General features: G+C 42.5%; 1 protein-coding gene across 4 annotated transcripts in view; it reads right to left on the bottom strand.

Annotated features, from left to right (window-relative positions):
• LOC120020110 (rho GTPase-activating protein 12-like) overlaps nucleotides 1–26937 on the bottom strand; it is a 67210-nt gene that overhangs the window by 3068 nt on the left and 37205 nt on the right. The window contains exons 2-16 of one of the 4 annotated variants that reach the window (XM_038963555.1): nucleotides 22518–22661; nucleotides 22116–22250; nucleotides 15051–15260; nucleotides 14808–14888; nucleotides 13624–13758; nucleotides 12306–12386; nucleotides 11693–11754; nucleotides 11233–11314; nucleotides 5349–5450; nucleotides 4860–4958; nucleotides 4493–4592; nucleotides 4073–4192; nucleotides 3072–3170; nucleotides 1979–2056; nucleotides 1564–1698 (exon numbers count right to left, since the gene is read on the bottom strand). In XM_038963555.1, coding sequence (XP_038819483.1) covers nucleotides 1564–1698; nucleotides 1979–2056; nucleotides 3072–3170; nucleotides 4073–4192; nucleotides 4493–4592; nucleotides 4860–4958; nucleotides 5349–5450; nucleotides 11233–11314; nucleotides 11693–11754; nucleotides 12306–12386; nucleotides 13624–13758; nucleotides 14808–14888; nucleotides 15051–15260; nucleotides 22116–22250; nucleotides 22518–22661 — 1663 coding nt within the window. The remainder of the gene's footprint in view (nucleotides 1–1563; nucleotides 1699–1978; nucleotides 2057–3071; nucleotides 3171–4072; nucleotides 4193–4492; nucleotides 4593–4859; nucleotides 4959–5348; nucleotides 5451–11232; nucleotides 11315–11692; nucleotides 11755–12305; nucleotides 12387–13623; nucleotides 13759–14807; nucleotides 14889–15050; nucleotides 15261–22115; nucleotides 22251–22517; nucleotides 22662–26937) is intronic. The other 3 variants (XM_038963556.1, XM_038963557.1, XM_038963559.1) reach the window with 3 other exon arrangements.

Genomic DNA, 26937 nt, shown 5'->3' on the forward strand with positions numbered 1-26937 from the left:
GCTGAAATAAAATAACTCAGAAATGTTCCATATGCACACATTTATTTGCATCACTGTTCGTGAGCATTTCTCCGTTGCCAAGATAATGCAGCCACCTTACAGGTTTGGCAAGTCAAGCAGGTGATTAAACGGCATGATCATTACACAGGTGCACCTTGTGCTGGGGCAATAAAAGGCCACTGTAAAATGTGCCGTTTTGTCACACAACACAATGCCACAGATGTCTCAAGTTTTGAGGGAGGGTGCAATTGGCATGCTGACTGCAGGAATGTCCACCAGAGCTACTGCCAGATAATTGAATGTTCATTTCTCTACCACCATTTCTCTACGTCCAACCGGCCTCGCATCCGCAGACCACGTGTAATCACGCCAACCCAGGACCTCCACATCCGGCTTCTTCCCCTGCGGGATCGTCTGAGAACAGTCAATCTGACAGCTGATGAAACTGTGGGTTTGCACAACCAAATAATATCGGGACAAACTGTCAGAAACCGTCTCAGGGAAGCTCATCTGTGTGTTCGTCGTCCTCACCAGAGTTTTGACCTGAATGCATTTCGGTGTCGTTCGGTTGGCAAATGCTCACCTTCGACTATACCGGGCAGATGGTAGACAGTGTGCACGGCGTCGTGTGGGCGAGCGGTTTTCTGATGTCAACGTTGTCAACAGAGTGCCTCATGGTGGCCGTGGGGTTATGGTAGGGGCTGGCATAAGCTATGGACAGCGATCACATTTGCATTTTATTGATGGCTATTTGAACGCACAGTGACGAGATCCTGAGGCCCATTGTCCTGCCATTCATCCGCCGCCATCACCTCATGTTTCAGAAAGACAATGCACGACCCCATGCCGGATGGGACTGTTTTTCTGTACATGTCCCAGTTCTTCCATGGCCTGCTTAGTCACCAGACATGTCACCCATTGAGCATGTTTGGAATGCTCTGGATCAACGTGTACGACAGCGTGTTCCAGCAATATCCAGCAACTTCGCACAGCCATTGAAGAGGAGTGGGACAAGATTCCAACGAACACAATCAACTACACGCGAAGAAGATGTGCCGCACTGCGTGAGGCAAACGGTCCCACCTAGCTATCTTAAGACGAATGCAGTTGCTCTGGGTCTGCGTACCCACATCCATACCCATTTTAATATGATATCTGAGTGAGACTGACTAACAAAAGCAATGGGGGGCCCCCCAGCCGGTAATTCGACCATGATAACACGTTTAGATAGCTAGGACCTAAACTAACTTAGCAATCCGAAAAATGCTAGCTGACATGGTCAAATTGACTGACTATCGGTGATTGACATAAGAGAAAAATTGCTGATGCGCGAGAACATTTTTAAATTGCACTTTGTGTATGGGGGGGGGGGGGGGATTGATCCGAGGGCCTTCAAAAGGGGATCAGTTGCCCACCCATGATCTAATAACTCAATGACATGTATGCCATGTATTTGCAGGAGTAACAACCTTCCTTCGTCAACACTGAGTAATAGCACACTCGTAATGTCGCTAAGGATGATAAATGAAGGAACATTTTCAATTCAAGGAACAGTGTACTCACTGATGGCATTGACAAAGTCATGGAATAAGTTGTACGTGAAGAGCGGTTCAGGTAGCTCTCTAAAGAACATCTTCAATGCGCCCGTAGTCACGTGGATGTCTTCCCATTTTCCCTCCTCGAGGTCCACCTTCTCATCTACACACACACAAACAGATAAAGACACAGGGTTATTCAGTGTAGTACGTAGTGTGTACGCTATAGGTACAAGTATACAGGCTTGCAGTTAGAGTTGCACAATTCTGGTAATTTTCCTAAAATCTCCAGAAGTCCTGGTTGGAGGGAACAAGCAGGAAATCCTGAATACTCTAACCGGGACTTCTGGGAAAACCAGGAGCTTTTGTGGTAAAGTTACCAGAACATTGCAAGCCTAGTTGCAGTATACAGAGAGAGAGAGGACAGTAGCAGTAGTACCTACCATGATTGACAGCGAAGCGTAGTTTCTGGATGACCGCCAGATTCCCACTCACTCTGTACAGCCCGTCCACATTCAGAGCTGCAGGCAGAGGAACACACAGGAGCACCGTCGTCACACAAACGTTGGCAGTAGCCCAATTGTTTGCATTGTTTTAGCTTTCCCTCATGGATATGCAAACTCAACATAGGCCTTAAATTTCACTCTATCTACCAGGCACTCTTTCTGTTCAGACTGCCTGGTAAGCCTTTCTTTTTCCTGCTAATATCATCACACCATCAGAATGAGAGACAACCGACAGACAGACAGACACAGGAGCACACGGTAACGCCTGTTGTGGCGTTATAACACGTTATGACGCGGTCATAACCATGTCATAACCTGTCATAACAGCTGACATAACCAGTCATAATATGGTCATAGCACTGTCATGACACATATATTTACGCCTGTTGTGACATATATTGTGTTATTTTATGGCTGGTTATGACACCTGCCTGAGAGCGTCAAAAACACACATTTATTCAAAATGCATTTCTTCCCTGCCAAGAGGTTTCCTTTCATTTGAAAGTTTGTTTGTTAAGTCCTTTGTTGTTGTAATTAAATCTTTAGTTGTTTTTTTTCCATCATATTTTAAATAACTTTAAGAAAATACACTGTATGACTCTGTTATAAAGCATTATGACCATCATAATCATACAAGCCAGATAAGGGTATGTACGGGACGGGCCTATGTCAGTTATCAGTCATAAAGAAGAGGTCTTTATCCTGCTCCTGAAACCTGATCTTGCATTCATCCTGGCCATCAGCAACACAGCATTGGGGTAGGTACATGTCTGACATCAATGTGTGCGCAATTCCAATGGTAATTTAATATGGACCATTTCAGAAAATGTTATATAACATAAAAATACTATTGACAAGTAGGCAATAGATTAATGGAATGTTAGTAGGTTCTATGTGTTTTGACACTTACGTCGGTGTGTCATGACAGTGTTATGACCATATTACGACAGGTTATGACACGTTACGCCAGCTGTTCTGACATATTATGATAGCGTTAGGGGTCGAGTGAAGTGTTACCGAGCACACATACCATTGTTTTCCACGTGGTCGATGCACATCGTGACGAAACTTGGCACGGATGCGTTCTCTCCCTGACAGAGGTCACTCAGACTGCAGCCAAACACCTGGTCTGAGACACACGGACAGGGAAAGGGTTGTTATTATAGAGGTCCAAAGTACTCCGCTACTGGAAAAACAAAGGCTCTTCTATCTTTAACACAACAACTCAATGGCACGGATATAGGTTGCCATTGCCAAAATGGAGTCCTGATTGTGCACGTGTGGTAAAGTTCCCTGCTTAGAAATAGAATGACTAGAGTGGACATCACCATGTCAGCTATACTGAGTGTATCAGGGTTGGGGTCAATTTGAAATTCCTGAATTTAATTCAATTCGACCCACACATTGAAATTTGAATTGGCTACACCCCACAGGAAGCAGATTAATTAAAATAAGTCGAATTTAATTCAAACCAATTCAAATCAATTCAACTGAGACATATGACACTCATTCTTTTTACAAATATTTTGCCATTTGTACCTGCCACTTCTTAATAAAGAAAACAGATACCCTTTGCAAATATTAGTTTGATTCTAATTTAATGATGTCAAACCGGATTTTGTTTGTATTTTTGTCATTAGATGTTAGGTTGTTACCTTACATTCTGGAGTGTTTGATAATGCATTCTGGGAAATATTTATTTTTAAAAATAACATCTAAGTGAATAATGAATTATTATAGACAACCTACAAAATTATCTTACAATATTTCTAGACCACTGTAATTATTTAAAACTTTAAAAGAATGAATTAAATTCTACTTTCCTTAATTCAAATTAAATTCTGCTTCCTGTGGGGTGTGGCCAATTAAAATTAAAGAATTAAAATTGAAAGACCAATTTTCAACTCAATTCAGAACTGACCCCAACCCTGGAGTGTACTCATAAGACGCAGTCAACTTGCTTTGGTCTGAGAGGCTATTCCCATTCTAGCATTTCTATTTATATGGTTCATTGCGGTCTCTCTGTAATACCTTTGATGTAGCCCTTGTCTCTGACGGCTTGCAGAGTGGGTCTGCGTGTGAGGAACTTCATAAGTTTGTGTCTGGTCTTCTTGTCATCTGATGTGTCCATACTGGTGGAACTCTTCATGGCTGCAGACCAATGAGAATAGAAGTTCAGATGACACATTTACTGCTAACTCTAGAAACACCGACAGGTTTCATGGCTATAGACTGATAACAATGGGATTTTACCATATTATTAACAACTTAACACAATAAATGATCATCAACATCTTCTGTAGACAAATAGCAATGGGAGATGACTTAACACACTGATACGCATGATGATCACCAATAACATCATTGGTAGACAAAGATTAACGATCTCAAACATACATGAGGGTTTGGGTTAGGGTAACAGACAGGCAGAGACAGACAGGCTGCACTAACCTCTGCTCTTAGAGTCTCGGTGATCTTTCTCCTTGTCTTGTTTCTCAGCTCCAGGAGACTCTGGCATGTCCTCCTCTATGGCCTCATCTGACTCCCAGGTCTACAGTGTGGTAGGTAACACACACACACAGGGAAACAAGAAGGGGACAGTCAGAAACAGGTAGGCTACCTTTGGGCTGGCAATACCATCAAGGCCCAATGACTAAACATGCCAACTCCGCCACTTAGTGGATATATGTGGAACTGAATCAAGAATTTCAAGATTATTTCAATTTCAAGGTGACAAACATCATGATGAATCAGATGTGTGTCGTGTGTGTGTGTGTGTGTGTGTGTGTGCGTTGTGTGTGTGTTTGTGTAGACTCACGTGTGTGCTGATGGTGTCCGTCAGTGCTCTGTACCAGTCATTGATGAAACTGTCATTCTCTGACTGGATCAGCAGCTCCGTGCCCTGACGGGTTTTCAGCTGCAGGAGGAGACAAATACGTTTTTTAAAAGCAAGACATTAAATCCTCCCTGTCATCATTCATGTTCTATACACGTGGTGCTACCATTGTCTGAGGCACTGCTATTGCCTTAATAAAATTGCCCCAAGGGGACATATTCAATCAGCTTTTATTATTATAATAATTTATTTATTTAACATTTATTTAACTAGGCAAGTCAGTTGAGAGCAAATTCTTATTTACAATGACTGCCCCTTGTTCAGTGGCAGGGGCTTCAGGGGCAGAACGACAGATTTTTACCTTGTCAGCTCGGGGATTCGATCCAGCAACCTTTTGGTTACTGGCCCAACGCTCTAACCACTAGGCTACCTGCCGCCCCCCGTTTGAATTTTGTGTAGGAGCTCACTCACCTCTATAACATGCTTCTTGCTGGATTTGTCTTTGGAAGCCCACTCTATAGATCCTCCTCTCAGGTCCACAGTAAACTCTGGCTTGGACTGGATGCCTCCAAACTACAGGGAGAAACAAGTACACTACATGACCAAAAGTTTGTGGACAAAAAGTATGCTCGTCAAACATCGCATTCCAAAATCATTGGCATTAATATGGAGTTGGTCCCCCCTTTGCTGCTATACCAGCCTCCACTCTTCTGGGAAGGCTTTTCACTAGATGTTGGAATATTGTTGCGGGGACTTGCTTCCATTCAGCCACAAGAGCATTGATGTTGGGCGATTAGGCCTGTAGGCCTGGCTCACAGTCGGCGTTCCAATTCAGGTCAGGGCTCTGTGCAGGCCAGTCAAGTTCTTCCACACCGATCTCGACAAACCATTTCTGTATGGACCTCGCTTTGTGCACGTGGGCATTGTCATGCTGAAACAGGAAAGGGCCTTCCCCAAACTGTTGCCACAAAGTTGGAAGCACAGAACCTTCTAGAATGTCATTGTATGCTGTAGCGTTAAGATTGAAATTTACTGGAACTAAGGGGCCTAGCCCGAACTATGAAAAACAGTCCCAGATCATTATTCCTCCTCCACCAAACTGTAGAGTTGGTACCATGCATTCGGGCAGATAGCGTTCTCCTGGCATCCGCCAAACCCAGATTCGTCCGTCGGACTGCCAGATGGTGGCAAGCTTTACACCACTTCAGCCGATGCTTGGCATTGCGCATGTTGATCTTAGGCTTGTGTGCGGCTGCTCGGCCATGGAAACCCATTTCATAAAGCTTCCGACGAACAGTTCTTGTGCTGACGTTGCTTCCAGAGGCAGTTTGGAACTTGGTAGTGAGCATTGCAACCGAGCACTCGGGGGTCCCGTTCTGTGAGCTTGTGTGGCCTACCCCTTTGCGTCTGAGCCGTTGATGCTCCGAGACGTTTCAACTTCACAATAACAGCAATTACAGTTGACCAGGGCAGCTCTAGCAGGGCAGAAAATGTATGAACTGACTTGTTGGAAAGGGGGCATCCTATGACAGTACAAAGTTGAAAGTGACTGAGCTCTTCAGTACGGCCATTTTACTGCCAATGGTTGTCTATGGAGATGGCATGGCTGTGTGCAAAATGTTATACAACTGTCAGCAACGGGTGTGGCGGAAATAGACGAATCGACTAATTTGAAGGGGTGTCCACATGCTTTTGTATACATAGTGAAGAAACACACACAACACCACAGTGTGGTGTCAATGGAGTTTGTCAATCCAGTGTTTTTGGTGAGATATTACTGAGATAATGTTGTATCTACATTAGAGTTTGTCATCTACTACTTAACAACAGGTGCATCATTGAGATTTTATATATACATATATATATACATATACAGTGGGGCAAAAAAGTATTTAGTCAGCCACCAATTGTGCAAGTTCTCCCACTTAAAAAGATGAGAGAGGCCTGTAATTTTCATCATAGGTACACTTCAACTATGACAGACAAAATGAGAAAAAAAAATCCAGAAAATCACATTGTAGGATTTTTAATGAATTTATTTGCAAATTATGGTGGAAAATAAGTATTTGGTCAATAACAAAAGTTTATCTCAATACTTTGTTGGCAATGACAGAGGTCAAACGTTTTCTGTAAGTCTTCACAAGGTTTTCACACACTGTTGCTGGTATTTTGGCCCATTCCTCCATGCAGATCTCCTCTAGAGCAGTGATGTTTTGGGGCTGTTGCTGGGCAACACGGACTTTCAACTCCCTCCAAAGATTTTCTATGGGGTTGTTTACATACACTTAGGTTGGAGTCATTAAAACTCGTTTTTAAACCACTCCACAAATTTCTTGTTAACAAACTACAGTTTTGGCAAGTCGATTGGGACATCTACTTTGTGCATGACACAATTAATTTTTCCAGCAATTGTTAACAGACAGATTAGTGCACTTATAACTCACTGTATCACAATTCCAGTGGGTCAGAAGTTTACGTACACTAAGTAGACTGTGCCTTTAAACAGCTTGGAAAATTCCAGAAAAGGATGTCAATGCTTTAGAAGCTTCTGATAGGCTAATTGACATCATTTGAGTCAATTGGAGGTGTACCTGTGGATGTATTTAAAGGCCTACCTTCAAACGCAGTGACTATTTGCTTGACATCATTCAAAAGAAATCAGCCAAGACCTCAGAAAAAAAATTGGAGACCTCCACATGTCTGGTTCAACCTTGGGAGCAATTTCCAAACGCCTGAGGGTACCACGTTCATCTGTACAAACAATAGTACGCAAGTATAAACATCATGGGACCACGCAGCTGTCATACCGCTCAGGAAGGAGACGCGTTCTGTCTCCTAGAGATGAACGTACTTTGGTGCGAAAAGTGCAAATCAATCCCAGAACAACAGCAAAGGACTTTGTGAAGATGCTGGAGGAAACAGGTACAAAAGTATCTATATTCACAGTAAAACAAGTCCTATATCAACATAACCTGAAAGGCCGCTCAGCAAGGAAAAAGACACTGCTCCAAAACCGCCATAAAAAAAGCCAGACTACTGTTTGCAACTGCACATGGGGATAAAGATCGTACTTTTTGGAGAAATGTCCTTAAGTCTGATGAGACAAAAATATAACTTTTGGCCATAATTACCATCGTTATGTTTGGAGGAAAAAGGGAGAGGCTTGCAAGCCGAAGAACACCATCCCAACCGTGAAGCACGGGGGTGGCAGCATCATGTTGTTGAGGTGCTTTGCTGCAGGAGGGACTGGTGCACTTCACAAAATAGATGGCATCATGAGGATGGGAAATGTGGATATATTGAAGCAACATCTCAAGACATCAGTCAGGAAGTTAAAGCTTGGTTGCAAATGGGTCTTCCAAATGGACAATGACCCCAAGCATACTTCCAAAGTTGTGGCAAAATGTGTTAAGGACAACAAAGTCAATGTATTGGAGTGGCCATCACAAAGCCCTGACCTCAATCCTGTAGAACATTTGTGTGCAGAACTGAAAAACCGTGTGCGAGCAAAGAGGCCTACAAACCTGACTCAGTTACAACAGCTCTGGCAGGAGGAATGAGCCAAAATGTACTTATTGTGGGAAGCTTGTGGAAGGCTACCCAAAACGTTTGCTACCAAATACTACCAAATGCTAACAAATACTAATTGAGTGTATGTAAACTTCTGACCCAATGGGAATGTGAAGAAAGAAATAAAAGCTGAAATAAATCATTCTCTCTACTATTATTCTGACATTTCACATTCTTAAAATAAAGTGGTGATCCTAACTGACCTAGACAGGGAATTTTTACTAGGATTAAATGTCAGGAATTGTGAAAAACTGAGTTTAAATGTATTTGGCTGAGGTGTATGTAAACTTCCGACTTCAACTGTACATATATATACAGTACCAGTCAAAAGTTTGGACACACCTACTCATTCAAGGGTTTTTCTTTATTTTTACTATTTTCTACATTGTAGAATAATAGTGAAGACATCAAAACTATGAAATAACACATATGGAATCATGCAGTAACCAAAAAAGTGGTAAACAAATCAAAATATAATTGTTTTGATGTCATCACTATTGTTCCACAATATAGAAAATAGTACAAATAAAGAAAAACCCTGGAATGAGTAGGTGTGTCCAAACTTTTGACTGGTATATATATATATATCTTTAAAATAAAGTATATTATGACCTCTTTAAGTCCTCATTTGGACTAATCTTCCAAGAGTCCTTAAACATTAAAATACAATTTATAATACAATCACATTTGCACATAAACTCAGCAAAAAAAGAAACGTCCTCTCACTGTCAATTGCGTTTATTTTCAGCAAACTTAACGTGTAAATATTTGTATGAACATAATGATTCAACAACTGAGACATAAACTGAACAAGTTCCACAGACATGTGACTAACAGAAATGGGATAATTTGTCCCTAAACAAAGGTGGGGGGGGGGTCAAAATCAAAAGTAACATTCAGTATCTGGTGTGGCCACTAGCTGCATTAAGTACTGCAGTGCATCTCCTCCTCATGGACTGCACCAGATTTGCCAGTTCTTGCTGTGAGATGTTACCACACTCTTCCACCAAGGCACCTGGACATTTCTGGGGGGAATGGCCCTAGCCCTCACCCTCCGATCCAACAGGTCACAGACGTGCTCAATGGGATTGAGATCCGGAGTCTTTGCTGGCCATGGCAGAACACTGACATTCCTGTCTTGCTGGAAATCACGCACAGAACGAGCCTTATGGCTGGTGGCATTGTCATGCTGGAGGGTCATGTCAGGATGAGCCTGCAGGAAGGGTACCACATGAGGGAGGAGGATGTCTTCCCTGTAACGCACAGCTTTGAGATTGCCTGCAATGACAACAAGCTCAGTCCGATGATGCTGTGACACACCGCCCCAGACCATGACGGACCCTCCACCTTCAAATGGATCCCACTCCAGAGTACAGGCCTCGGTGTAACGCTCATTCCTTCGACGATAAACGCGGATCCGACCATCACCACTGGTGAGACAAAACCGCGACTCGTCAGTGAAGAGCACTTTTTGCCAGTCCTGTCTGGTCCAGCGATGGTGGGTTTGTGCCCATAGGCGACGTTGTTGCCTGGGATGTCTGGTGAGGACCTGCCTTACAACAGGCCTACAAGCCCTCAGTCCAGCCTCTCTCAGCCTATTGCGGACAGTCTGAGCACTGATGGAGGGATTGTGCGTTCCTGGTGTAACTCAGGCAGTTGTTGCCATCCTGTACCTGTCCTGCAGGTGTGATGTTCGGATGTACCAATCCTGTGCAGGTGTTGTTGCAGTGGCAGACCACGTGTGAGGACGATCAGCTGTCCGTCCTGTCTCCCTGTAGCGCTGTCTTAGGTGTCTCACAGTACGGACATTGCAATTTATTGCCCTGGCCACATCTGCAGTCCTCATGCCTCCTTGCAGCATGCCTAAGGCACGTTCACGCTGATGAGCAGGGACCCTGGGCATCTTTCTTTTGGTGTTTTTCAGAGTCAGTAGAAAGGCCTCTTTAGTGTCCTAAGTTTTCATAAATGTGACCTTAATTGCCTACCGTCTGTAAGCTGTTAGTGTCTTAACGACCGTTCCACAGGTGCATGTTCATGAATAGTTTATGGTTCATTGAACAAGCATGGGAAACAGTGTTTAAACCCATAACAATGAAGATCTGTGAAGTTATTTGGATTTTTACAAATTATCTTTGAAAGGGACGTTTCTTTTTTTGCTGAGTTTATAACACACTGTTAAAAACAACAGACATACAGTAATACACTGACATATTGACCAGATAAATACTCTAGCAGTTTGAAAAGATAGATTGATTACTTCATCGACCATAGTCCTGCACAACCATCCAATGTATTATATTTAAATGGTTCTAAAGGATGGTTTGAATTTATATATTGAAAAGTTTCTGGTTTGCTCAGATACAATTATTCCATTTCTTTATTACTCTAAATCGAAATGTTCTTTTTACGCATTTCTCTTTTCTGCCTATATACAGTAGTACACTACTTTAGACCAGACAGGGTGGGGCTTGACCACCGAGAGCCTCCAGTTGCCTAGCAGCGAGAGTAGCAGCTCAGCGAAGGAGGAGCCACCAAGGTACAATTGGCCGAGCGTCGTCCGGGTTAGGGTTTGGCCGGGGTAGGCAGTCATTGTAAATAAGAATTTGTTCTTAAATGACTAGTTTAATAAAGGTTAAATAAAAAAATACAAATTTAAAAAAAGGTATTATGGCTTGCTGTAGAGAGGGGTAAATTGCCATGTCAGAGGGTCTATTCCTGTTCTACTCTATTTCTAACGGTTTGAACACTCGAGTGTAGAGTACAGTAGCAGATTGACACTACTCACCCAGCTGGTCCCGCCCCCCTGGCTTTTAGTGAATAGTAGCGAGGAGCCCCGGAGGACTGTCCAGGACGACGTCCAATTTTTCCTGTAAACACACACACACACACAATCCTACATCATTCAGGCTGAGGCCACACAGAGACGTATAAAGAAAACATCTGAATTTATCATTGTCAGAATTTGTCTGTCAAAAGTTACACTTATGTCAACGTTTTTATTTATTTTATTTTTTACAGACAATCATGTCAGTTGTCCGTCATCCGTCAACGGATGACCCCCATTGAAAGACGATTGGCCCAAGCCGAAATTTCAGACACAAAATGTATTTTTGCTTTGGGGCAAAAACTTCATATCATACATGTTATTTCAGCTCAACAAACAGTCCACGTTGTGTTGCTTTGACCAGCAGTTAGTCAATATGTGCAGGAACTCCTGGTCCTCTTCCTAAAACAGTACTACTCACCGCACTTTCTTGCCATGCTCAGTGATCTTGGTCACGTTAAGAAGACCACACTTCTCTGAAGGCTGCAGAGAAACAAAGAGACACATCATCATCACACGTAGACAGGGCCAGACACGACTGACAGGGGGGGAAAAAAACAAGACACATTCTCTGTCACAAATTACACCCTATTTCCTATATAGTGCACTACTTTTGACCAAAAGGCACACAGACATACAACAAAGCAGCCCAAGCAAACAGCCCAAACCAGAGAGACTGAAGGAAAGAGGAGACAAGAACGCAGAAACTTTAGTATGACTGAAATCACGCAGTGAAACCACAGCAAGACAACACTTAATAGGTTCCCCACAGTCTGGTCTGTGATACATTGTTACAGTCACCACCACCACTAGTTGGTTCCAATACAGGTAGAATATTTACAGAGTCACCAGTAAAGACAGCAGAGCAAAGTCATTTGACAATTCAGGCACAACAAGAGACCAGAGTTTCTACAGATGTTCTACCATTTTCTATGAAAATTGACATCAGTCGACCACACAGTAGAATAGAAGACAGAAGAGGAGCACAGAGGGAAGGCCACACTACAGGAGAGGAGAGAGAGGGGGATACTAACAGAGGTGGGGGGCTTGAGGGACGAGGGGTCTGAGGAGTCAGAGTCAGGAGAGCCGGGGACCTTGGGGCCCAACGCAGCATCCTAGTGATGAGAATGACAACACAATCTAAGAACTACTGAGTACGACAGAGGGATGTTCCAGAAAGCACGATCAATAAGTTAGCCGGCTAACTCTCCTAAATATTCTGAAATAGCTGGCTTGAAATTAGCACGGTATAATTAACTTGACAACTAACAACACATACCCGTATTCAAGATTGTATTTTAAAATGTAACCAGAAAATGAAGATATATACAGTATCTGATTGCTTTTCAAAGTTAGCTGGCTAAGTTAATGATCCTGCTTTCTGGAACAGCCCCAGAGACAGCTACAGAAGTAAACCAACACATGGTTACATGGACATGGAGATAGATAGTTAAGGACAGATAGAATTGTTGAATGTTGTCAAGTATTCTTTCAAAATTACATAATTAAACCATGCAATGAATATATTTAGATTGAACCTGAAATCAAACTACTAACTGAGGGAAAGGAAAGGTTGATATCGCCATGCTTACGTCGACACTACATATATTATTGTAGATTATAGAAGTGATTATAGATTATATGATATATTATTATAGAAGTGATCAATGGGTCATCATTAAATGTCATATCGTTTTTCAGATAAATAGGAATTAACAGGAGGAAGTGCACTCGGCGGCAGCAGCAAGCTTGGAACGTGATAGGCCTGATTGGATGAAGGTATAATTTGATTAGATGAAGGATAGTGATCCTTCTCGCTCTCTGTGATTAACAAGCAAGGTGATTGGCTGCTGCGATTGGAGGGTGTAGGGGCACTGACTTTTGTCTGTCTGTAAGGGTGGGGGCGGCCAGTTGTTTTTGATGAGTCACTGCAGAACAGAATCATGAGTCTACAACTACCCCCTCCCATTCACATCATGATCGTGTTCCAAATGGCACCCTATCGGGGAGGCAGGTAGCCTAGTGGTTAGAGCGTTGGGCCAGTAACCGAAAGGTTGCTGGATCAAATCCCTGAGCTGACAAGGTACAAATCTGTCGTTCTGCCCCTGAACAAGGCAGTTAACCCACTGTTCCTAGGCTGTCATTGTAAATAAGAATTTGTTCTTAACTGACTTGCCTAGTCAAATAAAAGTTACATTTTAAAAAAGTGCATTACTTTTGACAAGGGCCCTGGTGCCATTTGGGACTCAAGACAACAACTACACCTCACATAATAAACAAACTCACTAGACAAGATACCTCAGAGACTAGAAATGTGACCTATAATGAAACACATTTTTTGGGGCATCTCACCTTGTCGTTGGTGTCCAGTACGTAGGTGCTGTGTCTCCACTTGGTCAGGACGATGGGCGCTACATGCTTCCTGTCCAGACTGCGGCTCTTAGGGGTGTCTCCTCCGCCCGGCAGGAGATGAGGGGAGTGGTTGTACTAGAGAGAGAGAGAGAGAGAGAGAGAGAGAGAGAGAGAGAGAGAGAGAGAGAGAGAGAGAGAGAGAGAGGACAAACATCATACAGAGGTACTAATAAACATGAACACTTTCAACGAGAAAGACAAACCTATATGAAACCAATAAGCGTAACTATGTTTGGGGACAAGCAACCAGCCCAAACTATTATACTAATGCTGTGTTCATAACCAACTGGGAAGGTGGAAATTACCAGTTGTGAAGTTGTAAATACCAGTTGCATGCATTCACGTGCTTTGAACTCATTGAGAAACGCAGATTGGATCCCAGGCTATGTCGCAGCCGGCCGCGACCGGGAGACCCATGAGGCCACGCACAATTGGCCCAGCGTCATACGGGTTAGGGGAGGGTTTGGCCGGCCGGGATGTCCTCGTCCCATCGCGCCCTAGCAACTCGTGGCGGGCCGGGCGCACGCACGCTGACACGGTCGCAAGTTGTACAGTGTTTCCTCCGACACATTGGAGCGGCTGGCTTCCGGGTTAAGCGAGCAGTGTGTCAAGAAGCAGTGTGGCTTGGCAGGGAGGATGTTTCGGAGGATGCGTGGCTTTCGACCTTCGTCTCTCCTGAGCCCGTACGGGAGTTGGAGCGATGGGACAAGACTAACTACCAATTGGATACCATGAAAATTGGGGAGAAAAAGGGGTAAAAAGTACACCAAAAAAATATAAGAGAAGCGGATATTGGTAATGGCCAACAAGCTGCGTCAACCATAAGCAAAAAAGTACAGCTACCATGCCTGTAAACAAATGACAGTGTTTAAAAAAACGTATTAATAGATAGCTTTTTATAAATAATGTTTTGTTTTGCATTTAACTACAGAAAATGCTGTTATGGAGGCCATTTCCTTGGTAGGTGACGTCAGAGGTCACCATGTGGGAGAAGTCGGAGCTCGGGGATGATAGACGAGTTCCCCACGAGTAATTACCAGTCGGAGGTGCATTCAAGTCGATTTTTCCCACTTGGTTATGAACGCAGGGTAAATTGGAGGCAGTGTACTTGGGCTGGGCCATACCTTGGGCAGCATCCATTCAGATCTTGAGCCGTCAGCACTGTAGTAGTAGGGTCGGCCCTGTTCATCAACATGCTTTATCCACTGGACGGACACGGACACACAAACACAAACAAGACTAGATGAGCATCACTGACACACTAAAAAAAGCACCTCGTGTGGTGCAGTGGTCCGGTCTAAGTGTAATAGAGAGAAGAACTCAGAGGCCATGACAGTGAAGACAGACACAGAGAGAGTCCCCAGTACCTTCTCATAAGTATAGTCACTGACATACAGAGTGTGTCCATGCTCATCCAGCTCTTCTGACCAACCTCGAGGCGGGGAGCCATACTGGCTGTCTGATTGGCTAGAATACGTGCTGTGGCAGTTGTCCTCCAACGACAGAGGCTGGAAGCGACCAATGGCGAGCGAGAGGAGAGGAAGGAAGGATGGGGAGAAAGAGAGAGGCAGAGTTGTCTATGATTAGGGGGAAACGGAAGAGGGGGAGAGAGGGGGAGGCAGAGAGAAAGAGGCAGAGAGAAGGAGAGAGAAAGAAATAGAGAAATGGAGGGAGAGAAAGAAAGAGAAAAAAGGAGAGAGATAAGGACCAATCACCATTGAGTTATCTATGCATAGAGAATAGAAAGCAACCAATTATCCACAGTCAGAGCTACAGTATAGAGGTCACAGTCACCCACAATGTACAGCCAAGAACACTGCAGTCACCCACAGCACAGCATAACACCAATCCTTTGAAATCTTTCAAATACTTAAAGAATTTGCTCTAGCCTGCCTGGAGTGCCAGATGAGAGGGGTTTACAGTTGTGGGACTATTCTATAGGTCCATTAAAACCCCCTAGAGTCTGCCTGAGGCTGGGTTTTTACTAAGCTAAAATATGGAATTGTTTTTAGAGGGTCATACCAAGGATCATTTAGCTATTTGTTTTTGAATTTTAGGACCACTGTAGGTATAAAAAAAAGATTTTGATGAAACATTGAATTATGCCTCAATGCCATTAGCCCATAGAAACGCATTGAATAACTTTCAGTTTTTATTTGTTTTATTTTTGATCATTTAACCTTTATTTAACTAGGCAAGTCAGTTAAGAACAAATTATTATTTACAATGACGGCCTGCCGTGGAACAGTGGGTTAACTGCTTTGTTCAGGGGCAGAACGACAGATTTTTACCTTGTAAGCTCTGGGATTCGATCCAGCAACCTTTCGGTAACTGGCCCAACACTCTAACCATTAGGCTACCTGCTGCCCCGGTTCCGGTGGCATGCATTGAAACGCGGGGACCGTTTCGTGGTTTTCTTTTGCAAATTACTATGAATTAACAGACTTATTTCCTAAAACTTTTCAATACTAATCATCATATTAAGGTTTGGGACATTCATTGTGTGACAATAAATATCTAGCATGTCTATTGTGCTGCAGCAGCCAGAATTTGCCCATCCGCTTTCTACAGAAAGAGCTGGCCGTTACTATGCGAGAGAGATTGTTCGTGAGGAGTTTACTTTTTCCCTGGACTTACAATAGTAAGCGGTAAATGCAGTAAACCGGTAAACGTATCATTGTGAGAGCTCACTGCTAAAGTGGATACCTATTCAATTCAAGTGGAAAGTCTGGAGAAGACAGCCAAATCAACAGAGGTGCGACTCCATGATCGGGAAACAGCGCGAGCTAAGTCGGAAGGAAAAATCTAACTCCTAATAGAGAAAACAGAATCACTCCAAAATCATTCCGGTTAATTCAATGTGCGGATCACAGGACTTGAAACTGGTGTTGAAGCGGGCAACCCAACTTCCTTCATGAGCAATCTTTTCTATAAACTGCTCGGGCAGGAGAAGCTGGGTCCCATGCCGCTGATTAACATTGCGCTCCGCATGGGTCCTCTCCGGAACAGTATGATTGTACGGATCCACAGCTTTGAAGTCAAGCTGCGAATAGTTCACCTTGCAACGGAATCTGGGGGTCTGACCTACGCAGCATCTACCCAGACCTGATTGCCTAACTCAGCCTTTATTAATGTATGGATCACGACCCACTTGACCTGTTAATAGTGGGTCGCGACGTGTCAGAGTAAATGTATGATTATTTCATTAATTACTGGAATTGATTTGGCCAAGTGCAACTTCGCTCTCTACAGCTTGGCAGCTGCGGGAGTGGGAGGTGCCCGTGTGCTTTGTGGTTTACTAGATCTTTTTTCTGCAGTTTTCTTGAAGATCACTCCGCGACCCACATGCTGCCCCAGGGCAGTGATTGGGGACATTGCCCTGAAGACCGTCTTTTGGATGGGACGTTAAACGGGTATCCTGACTCTCTGTGGTCACTAAATATCCCATGGCATTTATATAAGAGTAGGGATGTTAACCCCGGTGTGGCTAAATTCCCAATCTGGCCTTCATACCATCATGGCCACCTAATCATCCCCAGCTTCAAATTGGCTCATTTATCCCAACCTCCTCTCCCCTATAACTATTCTCCAGGTCAATGCTGTAAATGAGAATGTGTTTTCAGTTTAACTTACCTGGTAAAATAAGGGTAAAATAACATTTGCAACTATTGAATATGAATCAAGTGAATTATTATCAGAACCCAAATTAATAAACCAAAGATTCTCCCGTTTCTATGAAGATTTGTACACCTCTGATTGTAAATCCACACCAAGCCAGATTGAGTCATTTTTAAACGATATAAGAACTCCTCTTCTCTCAACTGAGGAATCCGGCCCGCTGAAAGCCCACATCTCTCTCCATGAACTCCAAAGGGCATTGGATAACATGAATAAAGGCAAATCACCTGGTTGTGACTGTATTCCTCCTGAGGTCTATTTAAAATTTTAGAACCAATTAGGTCCACTGTTACTTGAAATGATGAACACAGCCGTTCAAAGGTTCATTTGGAAGGGATGTAAATACAGCAGTAATTTAGCTTTTATTAAAACAAGGTAAGGACGCCACCCAGTGCTCTCACTATCACCCCCTCTTTCTTTGATAAACACAGACATTAAACTATTTTCAAAAATTCCATCTTCCCGTCTTGAAACTTACTTCCCAAATTGGTACATCTTGACCAAAGCGGGTTTGTTAAAAAGCGACTATCTTCAGGTAACCTCCGTCGTCTATTACATATCTTACATGCTTCATCAGGAACCAAAGATCATTGGGCAGATCAACAGTATCTCTCTACGCAGAAAAAGCTGATGAAATTCAAATTCATTCATATGATTAAAATACTATATGCCAATCCCTCAGCCATAGTAATAACAGGCAATACCTGCTCTGTTCTGTTCAAAATAACTACAAGTAGTTGGCAAGGTGATCCCATCTCACCTCTGCTATTTTAAATTGTCTCTGGAGCCCCTGGCACAGGCAATTCGACAATCAAAAGAAATTACACCAATATCTCTAAATTCTACAGATCACTTCATCTCATTATACGCCAACGATATTTGACATTACATCTCAATCCCTCCCAAAAGCATTGACGATCATAGACAAATTCAGCTCCATCTCAGTTCCATCTCCAGTTATAAAATACATTAACCAAATCTGCACTACTGCTGCTCAAGACCACAATGTAGGACTCTCTCTCTCTCTCTACTTATGGAATCCCAATTGTTTCCCATTTTAAACATTTGGGCATAGGTGCAGTATATTTCCTTCCTTAGATAAAACCATGGCCAGAAACTTTAACTTGAATGCTCAAATCAATTCAGCCCAACCTCAGTAGATGGACTAATATCCCAGTTACTTTAACCGGCAGAATATCTATTGTCAAAGTGAACATAATGCCAGGGCTGAATTTCTGTAGTTCAATGCTTCCCTCGTCTCCCCCTTCTGGCTATTGGGATACAATCCATAGTGCGGTTGCAAAATGTATACAACAAGGTAATCAAGCCCTAATAAAATGAACAAACTCGCAAAGAGGAAAATAACTATCTGTACCAAACTTTAAAATGGTATGTCCAGGCTCTAGCATTTCGGCCCATCCTAAATTGGTTTAGTCATGATTCTTCTGCACCCTGGCTGAGTATAGAGAGAAATATGGTGTTTCCTATATCCCTGGAAGAGGTGTTCTTCACTGAAATATCACTTAAACAATGTAAAATACGCTTTGGTCCTATTATTGCTCACATAATTTCTATTTGTCGCAAAATTGAAATACAGCGCGACTGGGAATCAAAATGTCATGCCCATATGCAACATTACACCATAACGCCTTGCAATCTGGAGGGCGCAGCAAATTTTTACGTTACAGCCTTATTCTAAAATGTATTAAATTAATTGTTTTCCTCATCAATCTACACACAATACCCCAGAAGGATAAAGTGAAAACAGGTTTTTAGAAATGTTTGCAAATTTATTACAAATAAAAACACAGAAATACCTTCGCTATGAGACTCAATATTGAACTCCTGTTTCCACTGGTCGTCCTTGAGATGTTTCTACAACTTGATTGGAGTCCACCTGTTGTAAATTCAATTGATTCGACATGATTTGGAAAGGCACACACCTGTCTATATGAGGTCCCACAGTTGACAGTGCATGTCAGAGCAAAAAACCAAGCCATGAGTTCGAAGGAATTGTCCGTAGAGCTCAGAGACAGGATTGTGTCAAGGTACAGATCTGGGGAAGGGTACCAAAACATTTCTGCAGCATTGAAGGTCCCCAAATACACAGTGGCCTTCATAATTCTTAAAATGGAAGAAGTTTGGAACTACCAAGACTCTTCCTAGAGCTGGCCGCCGTGCCAAACTGAGCAATCCAGGGAGAAGGGCCTTGGTCAGGGAGGTGACCAAAAACCCAATGGTCACTCTTACAGAGCTCCAGAGTTCCTCCGTGGAGATGGGAGAACCTTCTAGAAGGACAACCATCTCTGAAGCACTCCACCAAATCAGGCCTTATTGTAGAGTGGCCCCTCCTCAGTAAAAGGCACATGACAGCCCACATGGAGTTTGCCAAAGGACACCTAAAGGACTCTCAGACCATGAGAAACAAAATTATCTGGTCTGATTAAACCAAGATTTGACCTTAATGCCAAGCGTCACGTCTGGAGGAAACCTGGCACCATCCCTACGGTGAAGCATGGTGTTGGCATCATGCTGTGGGGATGTTTTTCGGCTGCAGGGACTGGGAGACTAGTCAGGATCGAGGGAAAGATGAACAGAGCAAAGTGCAAAGAGATCGTTGATGAAAACCTGCTCCAGAGCGCTCAGGACCTCAGACTGGGGCGAAGGTTCAACTTCCAAACAGGACAACGACCCTAAGCACACAGCCAAGACAACGCAGGAGTGGCTTCGGGACAAGTCTCTGAATGTCCTTGAGTGGCCCAATCGAACATCTCTGGAGAGACCTGAAAATAGCTGTGCAGCAACACTCCCAACCAACCTGACAGAGCTTGAGAGGATTTGCAAAGAAGAATGGGAGAAACTCCCCAAAGCTTGTAGCGTCATACCCAAGAAGACTCAAAGCTGTAATCGCTGCCAAAGGTGCTTTGACAAAGTACTGAGTAAATGGTATGAATACTTATGTAAATGTGATATTTATATTTCTAAAAACCTGTTTTTGCTTTGTCATTATGGGGTATTGTGTGTAGATTGATGAGGGAAAAAAATGATTAATCCATTTTAGAATAAGGCTGTAACCTAACAAAATGTGGAAAAGGTCAAGGGGTCTGAATACTTTCCGAACGCACTATATATAAGAGCAAGCCATTAAAAAAGTACCGTCCACAGATCTAATTGAATCTTACCAACCCTTTAACAGGAATATAATGTGGAAAAATATGACATTGGCATCCCATAATAGGAACCATCAGTTTATACATTTTAAGTTTGTTCACAGACTGTATTTAACACCAAGGAAACGTTTTACGATGGAAATTGGCCCCAACTCCCAACTGTGTCCCCTAAATCAGGTAGGCACATTCCTCCATATGATGTGTGAGTGCCTTGCAGTTAAATGCTTCTGGGGCAAAGTTACAAAATTCATTTAGAAGTGCATGATTGTAAATATCCATGCTTTGCATCTATTATGTTACATAACAATAATAGCTCCTTGAATCTCTCTATAAATCAGAGACGATTGCACTGTCGCAATTGAGGCCTGGAGGGGTGGGAAACATTGTTTCTGGGAGTGTGTGTGTGAGGGGGGGGAGACGTTGGCTGTGTATTATCACTGAATGAATCGTGATAAGTATAGACCCACAAATATCATAACCCCCAAAACTGCTAACCTCCCCTGTTATTGTAATGGTGAGGGGTATGATACTTGTGCATCTGTAACTTTCGCACTCATCTTTATTTTAAATTAATTCAAGACTATCCGTAATCATGGTAGCATCTACATTAATGTAGAGGTGTTAAGAAACATTCTATTCTTATTTACAATAAAAGTGACTCCAAAATGACACAATACATTACTTACTATTCAATTGATATTTGGCACAAAAGAATAGGAAAAACACAACTAAAACAAATAGGAAATGCACCCAACAAGTTTGTAGTCACAAGCTTGATGTAATCATTGCGTGCTAGGAATATGAGAACAAATACTAAACTTGTCCCAATACTTTTGGTAACCTAAAATGGGGGGACTGTGTACAAAAAGTGCTGTAATTTCTAAACGGTTCACCCGATATGGATGAAAATACCCTCAAATTAAAGCTGACAGTCTGTACCTTAACCTCATAGTCATTGTATTATTTCAAATCCAAAGTGCTGGAGTAGAGAGACAAAACAACAAACATTTGTCACTGTGCCAATATCTCTAGCTGAAACAGACGGATTTTGATAGAGGATTTTTTTATGCTAATTATATTTCTGCGCACAGACAAATCAAATCAAACTTCGACTCTAGCCAGGCAAACTCAATCAAGCACATATACATTTTGTTGTTGCATGATTTCAAACAGTATTTGAACACAGGTCTGAAAAGCACAGAGAGCCAGAGATCCCATACAGTATTTCACTGAGCCCCGCTCTGAACATTGTGACCGGGTGTCGCGAGTTAGACATGAAAATTAAAATACTGCAGTGACATAGCCCACAACAGCCACAGTTTAAGGAACACTGAGTGCTTCTGGCCACAAGATGGCAGCGTGGTGTTCTACAAACCCCTCCAAAAGATAACTGTGATACTGCCAGAATGAGGCAGTGATTCTTTCTGTCGAATGTGTTTGGATGGGCTTATGAGAGTACAAGCACATACCCCATTAGTCTTCATGCATGTGTTTGCATTTGCTTGTGTCTGTGCCTGAATGTGTGTTTGAGTAAGTATGTGTGTGCGTTTCCAATATACAGTATATGTCCCAGTATCTACATACCTCTGCCTCCCCAGTGCTTTTGCTGTGAGTCTCCCCCCGGCTGCTGCTACCACTGCTAGCGTCCTTGGCTCGGGGGGGCTTCCATGTCCGCTCCTGGGTGGCGCGGTTGAAGTAGTAGTGTCTGCCGTTCTGGTCCTTGGAATTTAATTGAATTTAAAATCTTGAATTGTTTAAAATTAAAATATTTCATAAAGAAACGGACATTTGTCTGGTGGTTAAAAACAGTAAAATGACAAAGAAACATAGACCAGGCAACATGATATAGGCAGCATCACAAATGGCACCCTATTCCTTACATGCAATGGTGAAAAGTAGTGCACTAAATAGGGAATAGGGTACCATTTGGGCGGCATCCTTCGATGATACGTAAGTTACAATACACGACACAGTGACAGTACAGACCTTGTGTGTCTCCCAGTCCCCCAGGACATGCAGTGGGGAGCTGGAGGGGTTGGGGGGTAGGCTCGACCGAGAGATCTTCAGCTCCTGAAGGTTAGAGTAGACGGGAGACTCCGGTCTACCACCCTGACCCGACGGAGAGACAGTCTGGAGCAGAGGGAAAGAGCGAGAGAGGTGTTGTTGAATGGCGTGTTTAATAGAGACAGTGGAGGAGAGATGAGGGAGCGGAAGAACGAGCTTCCGCAAACCAACAGTAGAGTCCGGCGATAGCAAGTGAAGGAAAGTTCCCCATTTGCATACAGCTGACCTTCGTTATGTTGAGGTCGGGTCCTTTATAGAAAGGGCCAGGGGCCTCATTTATCAATATTGCGTAGAAACTATTCTAAAATCCTATTTAATGGAATTTTGAATGTTCGTAGGTATAGAAAAAGTGATTTATCAAACAATCCAACGTGCATTATAAGCACGTCAGTAGATCACCATTGATATATATCAATTGTTCTTAGCCTCAGTGCTCGTGTTTGACCTTGGCAATTTGCATTGCGAAACGCCCCTAATTAACCATATACAGTTGAAGTCGGACGTTTACATACACCTTTGCCAAATACAAATACTCAGTTTTTCACCATTCCTGACATTTAATCCTAGTAAAAATTCCCTGTCTTAGGTCAGTTAGGATCACCACTTTATTTTAAGAATGTGTAATGTCAGAATAATAGTAGAGAGAATGATTTATTCCAGCTTTTATTTATTTCATCACTTTCCCAGTGGGTCAGAAGTTTACATACACTCAATTAGTATTTGGTAGCATTGCCTTTACATTGTTTAACTTGGGTCAAACGTTTTGGGTAGCGTTCCACAAGCTTCCCACAATAAGTTGGATGAATTTTGGCCAATTCCTCCTGACAGAGCTGGTGTAACTGAGTCAGGTTTATAGGCCTCCTTGCTCGCACACGCTTTTTCAGTTCTGCCCACACATTTTCTATAGGATTGAGGTCAGGGCTTTGTGATGGCCACTCCAATACCTTGACTTTGTTGTACTTCAGCCATTTTGCCACAATTTTGGAAGTATGCTTGGGGTCATTGTCCATTTGGAAGACCCATTTGCGACCAAGTTTTCACTACCTGACTGACGTCTTGAGATGTTGCTTTAATATATCCACATAACATTCCATCCTCATGATGCCATCTATTTTGTGAAGTGCATCAATCCCTCCTGCAGCAAAGCACCCCCACAACATGATGCTGCCACCCCCGTGCTTCACGGTTGGGATGGTGTTCTTCGGCTTGCAAGCCTCCCCCTTTTTCCTCCAAACATAACGATGGTCATTATGGCCAAACAGTACTATTTTTGTTTCATCAGACCAGAGGACATTTCTCCGAAAAGTACGATCTTTATCCCCATGTGCAGTTGCAAACCGTAGTCTGGATTTTTTATGGCGGTTTTGGAGCAGTGGCTTCTTCCTTGCTGAGCGGCCTTTCAGGTTATGTCGATATAGGACTCGTTTAACTGTGGATATAGATACTTTTGTACCTGTTTCCTCCAGCATCTTCACAAGGGCCTTTGCTGTTGTTCTGGGATTGATTTGCACTTTGCGCAAAGTACATTAATCTCTAGGAGACAGAACGCATCTCCTTCCTGAGCGGTATGACGGCTGTGTGGTCCCATGGTGTTTATACTTGCGTACTATTGTTTGTACAGATGAATGTGGTACCTTCAGGCATTTGGAAATTGCTCCCAGGGATGAATCAGACTTGTGGTCTACCATGTTTTTCTGACATCTTGGCTGATATCTTTTGATTTCCCCATGATGTCAAGGAAAGAGCCACTGAGTTTGAAGGTAGGTCTTGAAAGGTACAGGTACACCTCCAATTGACTCAAATGATGTCAATTAGCCTATCAGAAGCTTCTAACACCATGACATCCTTTTATGGAATTTTCCAAGCTGTTTAAAGGCACAGTCAACTTAGTGTATGTAAACTTCTGATCCACTAGAATTGTGATACAGTGAATTATAAGTGAAATAATCTCTGTAAACAATTGTTGGAAAATTGACTTGTGTCATGCACAAAGTAGATGTCCTAACCGACATACCAAAACTATAGTTTGTTAACAAGAAATTTGTGGAGTGGTTGAAAAACGAGTTTTAATGACTCCAACCTAAGTGTATGTAATCTTCTGACTACAACTGTATGGTCAAAATCATCACTTTAAAGCATGTGGGAAAATACAATGCTGTAACATGAAATACATTGGCGCAACCCATAAAAGCTATGAATAACATGTATTTTCCAAGACTGAAATAGAGGTGCTCGTGTCAGAGGTTGAGTACAACCAAAAGGTTTTATTTGGCTCGCTCAGTTGTGGCTTGACCAGTAAAAATAAAAACATAGCTACGAAGAGAGGATCTTTAGGACAATTCAAGTTGTTTTCGCAACGGTAAATATACTTCAAATGAGTAGGCAACGCTCACCAATAAGCCATCCATCCTCAACAGCTCCCTCATACATGTATTCATGCCAACATTGCTGTTCTGCAGAATGAATGAGTCGTGTGTTCCACCTGGCCACCTTGACACCACTTTCAGCGGCGTCTTTTGGGCATCACATAACCTATGACCTGCACATTAAGTGAGCCTTTTCTGTTCACAGAGTTGAACTCATTTCGGGATGGTGATTTTATGGCGCTGTGGGTGCCGTCTATTGCGTCGTTTATATTTGGAAAAGAAACCCCTCTTGGCTGCAACCTGTTGTGCGAAGGTGTACGGAAAGTGTATGTAACTGTTCGTTTTGCTGCTGATTGCATCCAAAACGTCGGCTCGTCGAGGGCTGTGAGATGCCGATCGGCAAGCTCCCACTGAAAAGTGCCTGTTGCTAAATACCAGAGGGTGGATAGCACTTGGATGTGCACCGGAATAGCATGCGTTTTCCTTTCTAAAGTAAGTTTTAAATCATTACAAAAAACCCTATAAGATTAGTTTTAGGAAGCGATATCGGACGAGACAATCTGTACTTTCTGCAAAAAAAAAGTCCTATCGGTGTCAAAAAATGCGCTCTCTGCAAACAGATCAAGATCAGCCATCTCTCGTTCGATTTATCTCAGTCTTTTATAGTATTTCAAGAATGTTTCCACTGTTGTTCACACGGGCCTCTAATTTAACAAATGAACATACTTTACATGGATTATTATCACAACAAATGAAATGATGTGGTCTATACAATAAATCTAAGAATGATGTGATTATTACTCTTACAATTTCAACATACAGTGGTTCTTCCTTTAAAAGTTGCGTCATACTGCAGCCTGCAGGTGCTGCATCATTTTATGGAATGTTATTTAACTGTCAGCCATTGTTGCCGTTGATGCTAGTTTGACCACCAGAGGGCATCTTTGAGAAGCTACGTTATTGAAATGTCATGGAGCTGTAGGCCTAAGAGTCCTGTTTACTGTAGCTGTTTTAGCTTAACTTACTTATTGGCAAAGCATACAAGTCATCCATGTCTTTAAATACAGTCAAGCATTTTAGTTATAAAACTAAATAACAAAGGGAGCCTGGAATAATTAAACAATGATTATAAACTGGGTGGTTCGAGTTCTGAATGTTGATTGGCTGACAGCCGTAGTATATCAGACCGTATACCACAGGTATGACAAAACATTACTGCTCTAACTACGTTTGTAACCAGTTTATCATAGCAATAAGGCACCTCAGGGGTTCGTGGTGTATGGCAATATTGCCATATACCACACACCCCTCCTGCCTTATTTCTTAAATAAACCGCAACATGTCGGCTAAAGCGCTTAAATTCACGAAAGCATTTGACTGTTTTTAATATTGGCTGTACTAGAGACTTTACAACCTGTATTAGAACAGACTATATGGGATTGATTTTTTAGAAATGTTGCTTAATTAATTTGATTAATATTAGGGTGTTTCTATTCCGAGAAAAAAACAAAGATGCATTTTACAATAGCCTATACAGGCCTCAGGGTTTCCAGTAGGAATATAAGACCTACTGTAGGCTACTAAGGGACTGCCAGTGAAGAGCAAAATAACATTTCCACACCCTAATTGTAAGCTAACCAATACCCAAACAGAGATTCAGTGAAAATAATCGAGACCAATCACCATGCTTGTCTCAAAGCAGCGCGAAACGGCGCTGAAATAGTTGACCACACACGGGTAGGCTATTGAGAAAGGAGCCTTGACTAATAAACAATTAATAAACTGCAACATGTAATTCAGGAATTAATTAAAAATATGTTTTTTTTTAACTGTGTTTAGTAGCAGAGGCTTTATGGCTTCGTCATCAACCAAAAACACAACATCTACCGTGATAGGAATATATTATTGATTTCCCCCCCCCAAAAAATCAAAATGCATATGTTTATTAGGATACTGTGTGGTGTCTTTAATTACAA

This window comes from Salvelinus namaycush, chromosome 25 (assembly GCF_016432855.1).
Source record: "Salvelinus namaycush isolate Seneca chromosome 25, SaNama_1.0, whole genome shotgun sequence".
Taxonomy (NCBI): Eukaryota; Metazoa; Chordata; class Actinopteri; order Salmoniformes; family Salmonidae; genus Salvelinus; species Salvelinus namaycush.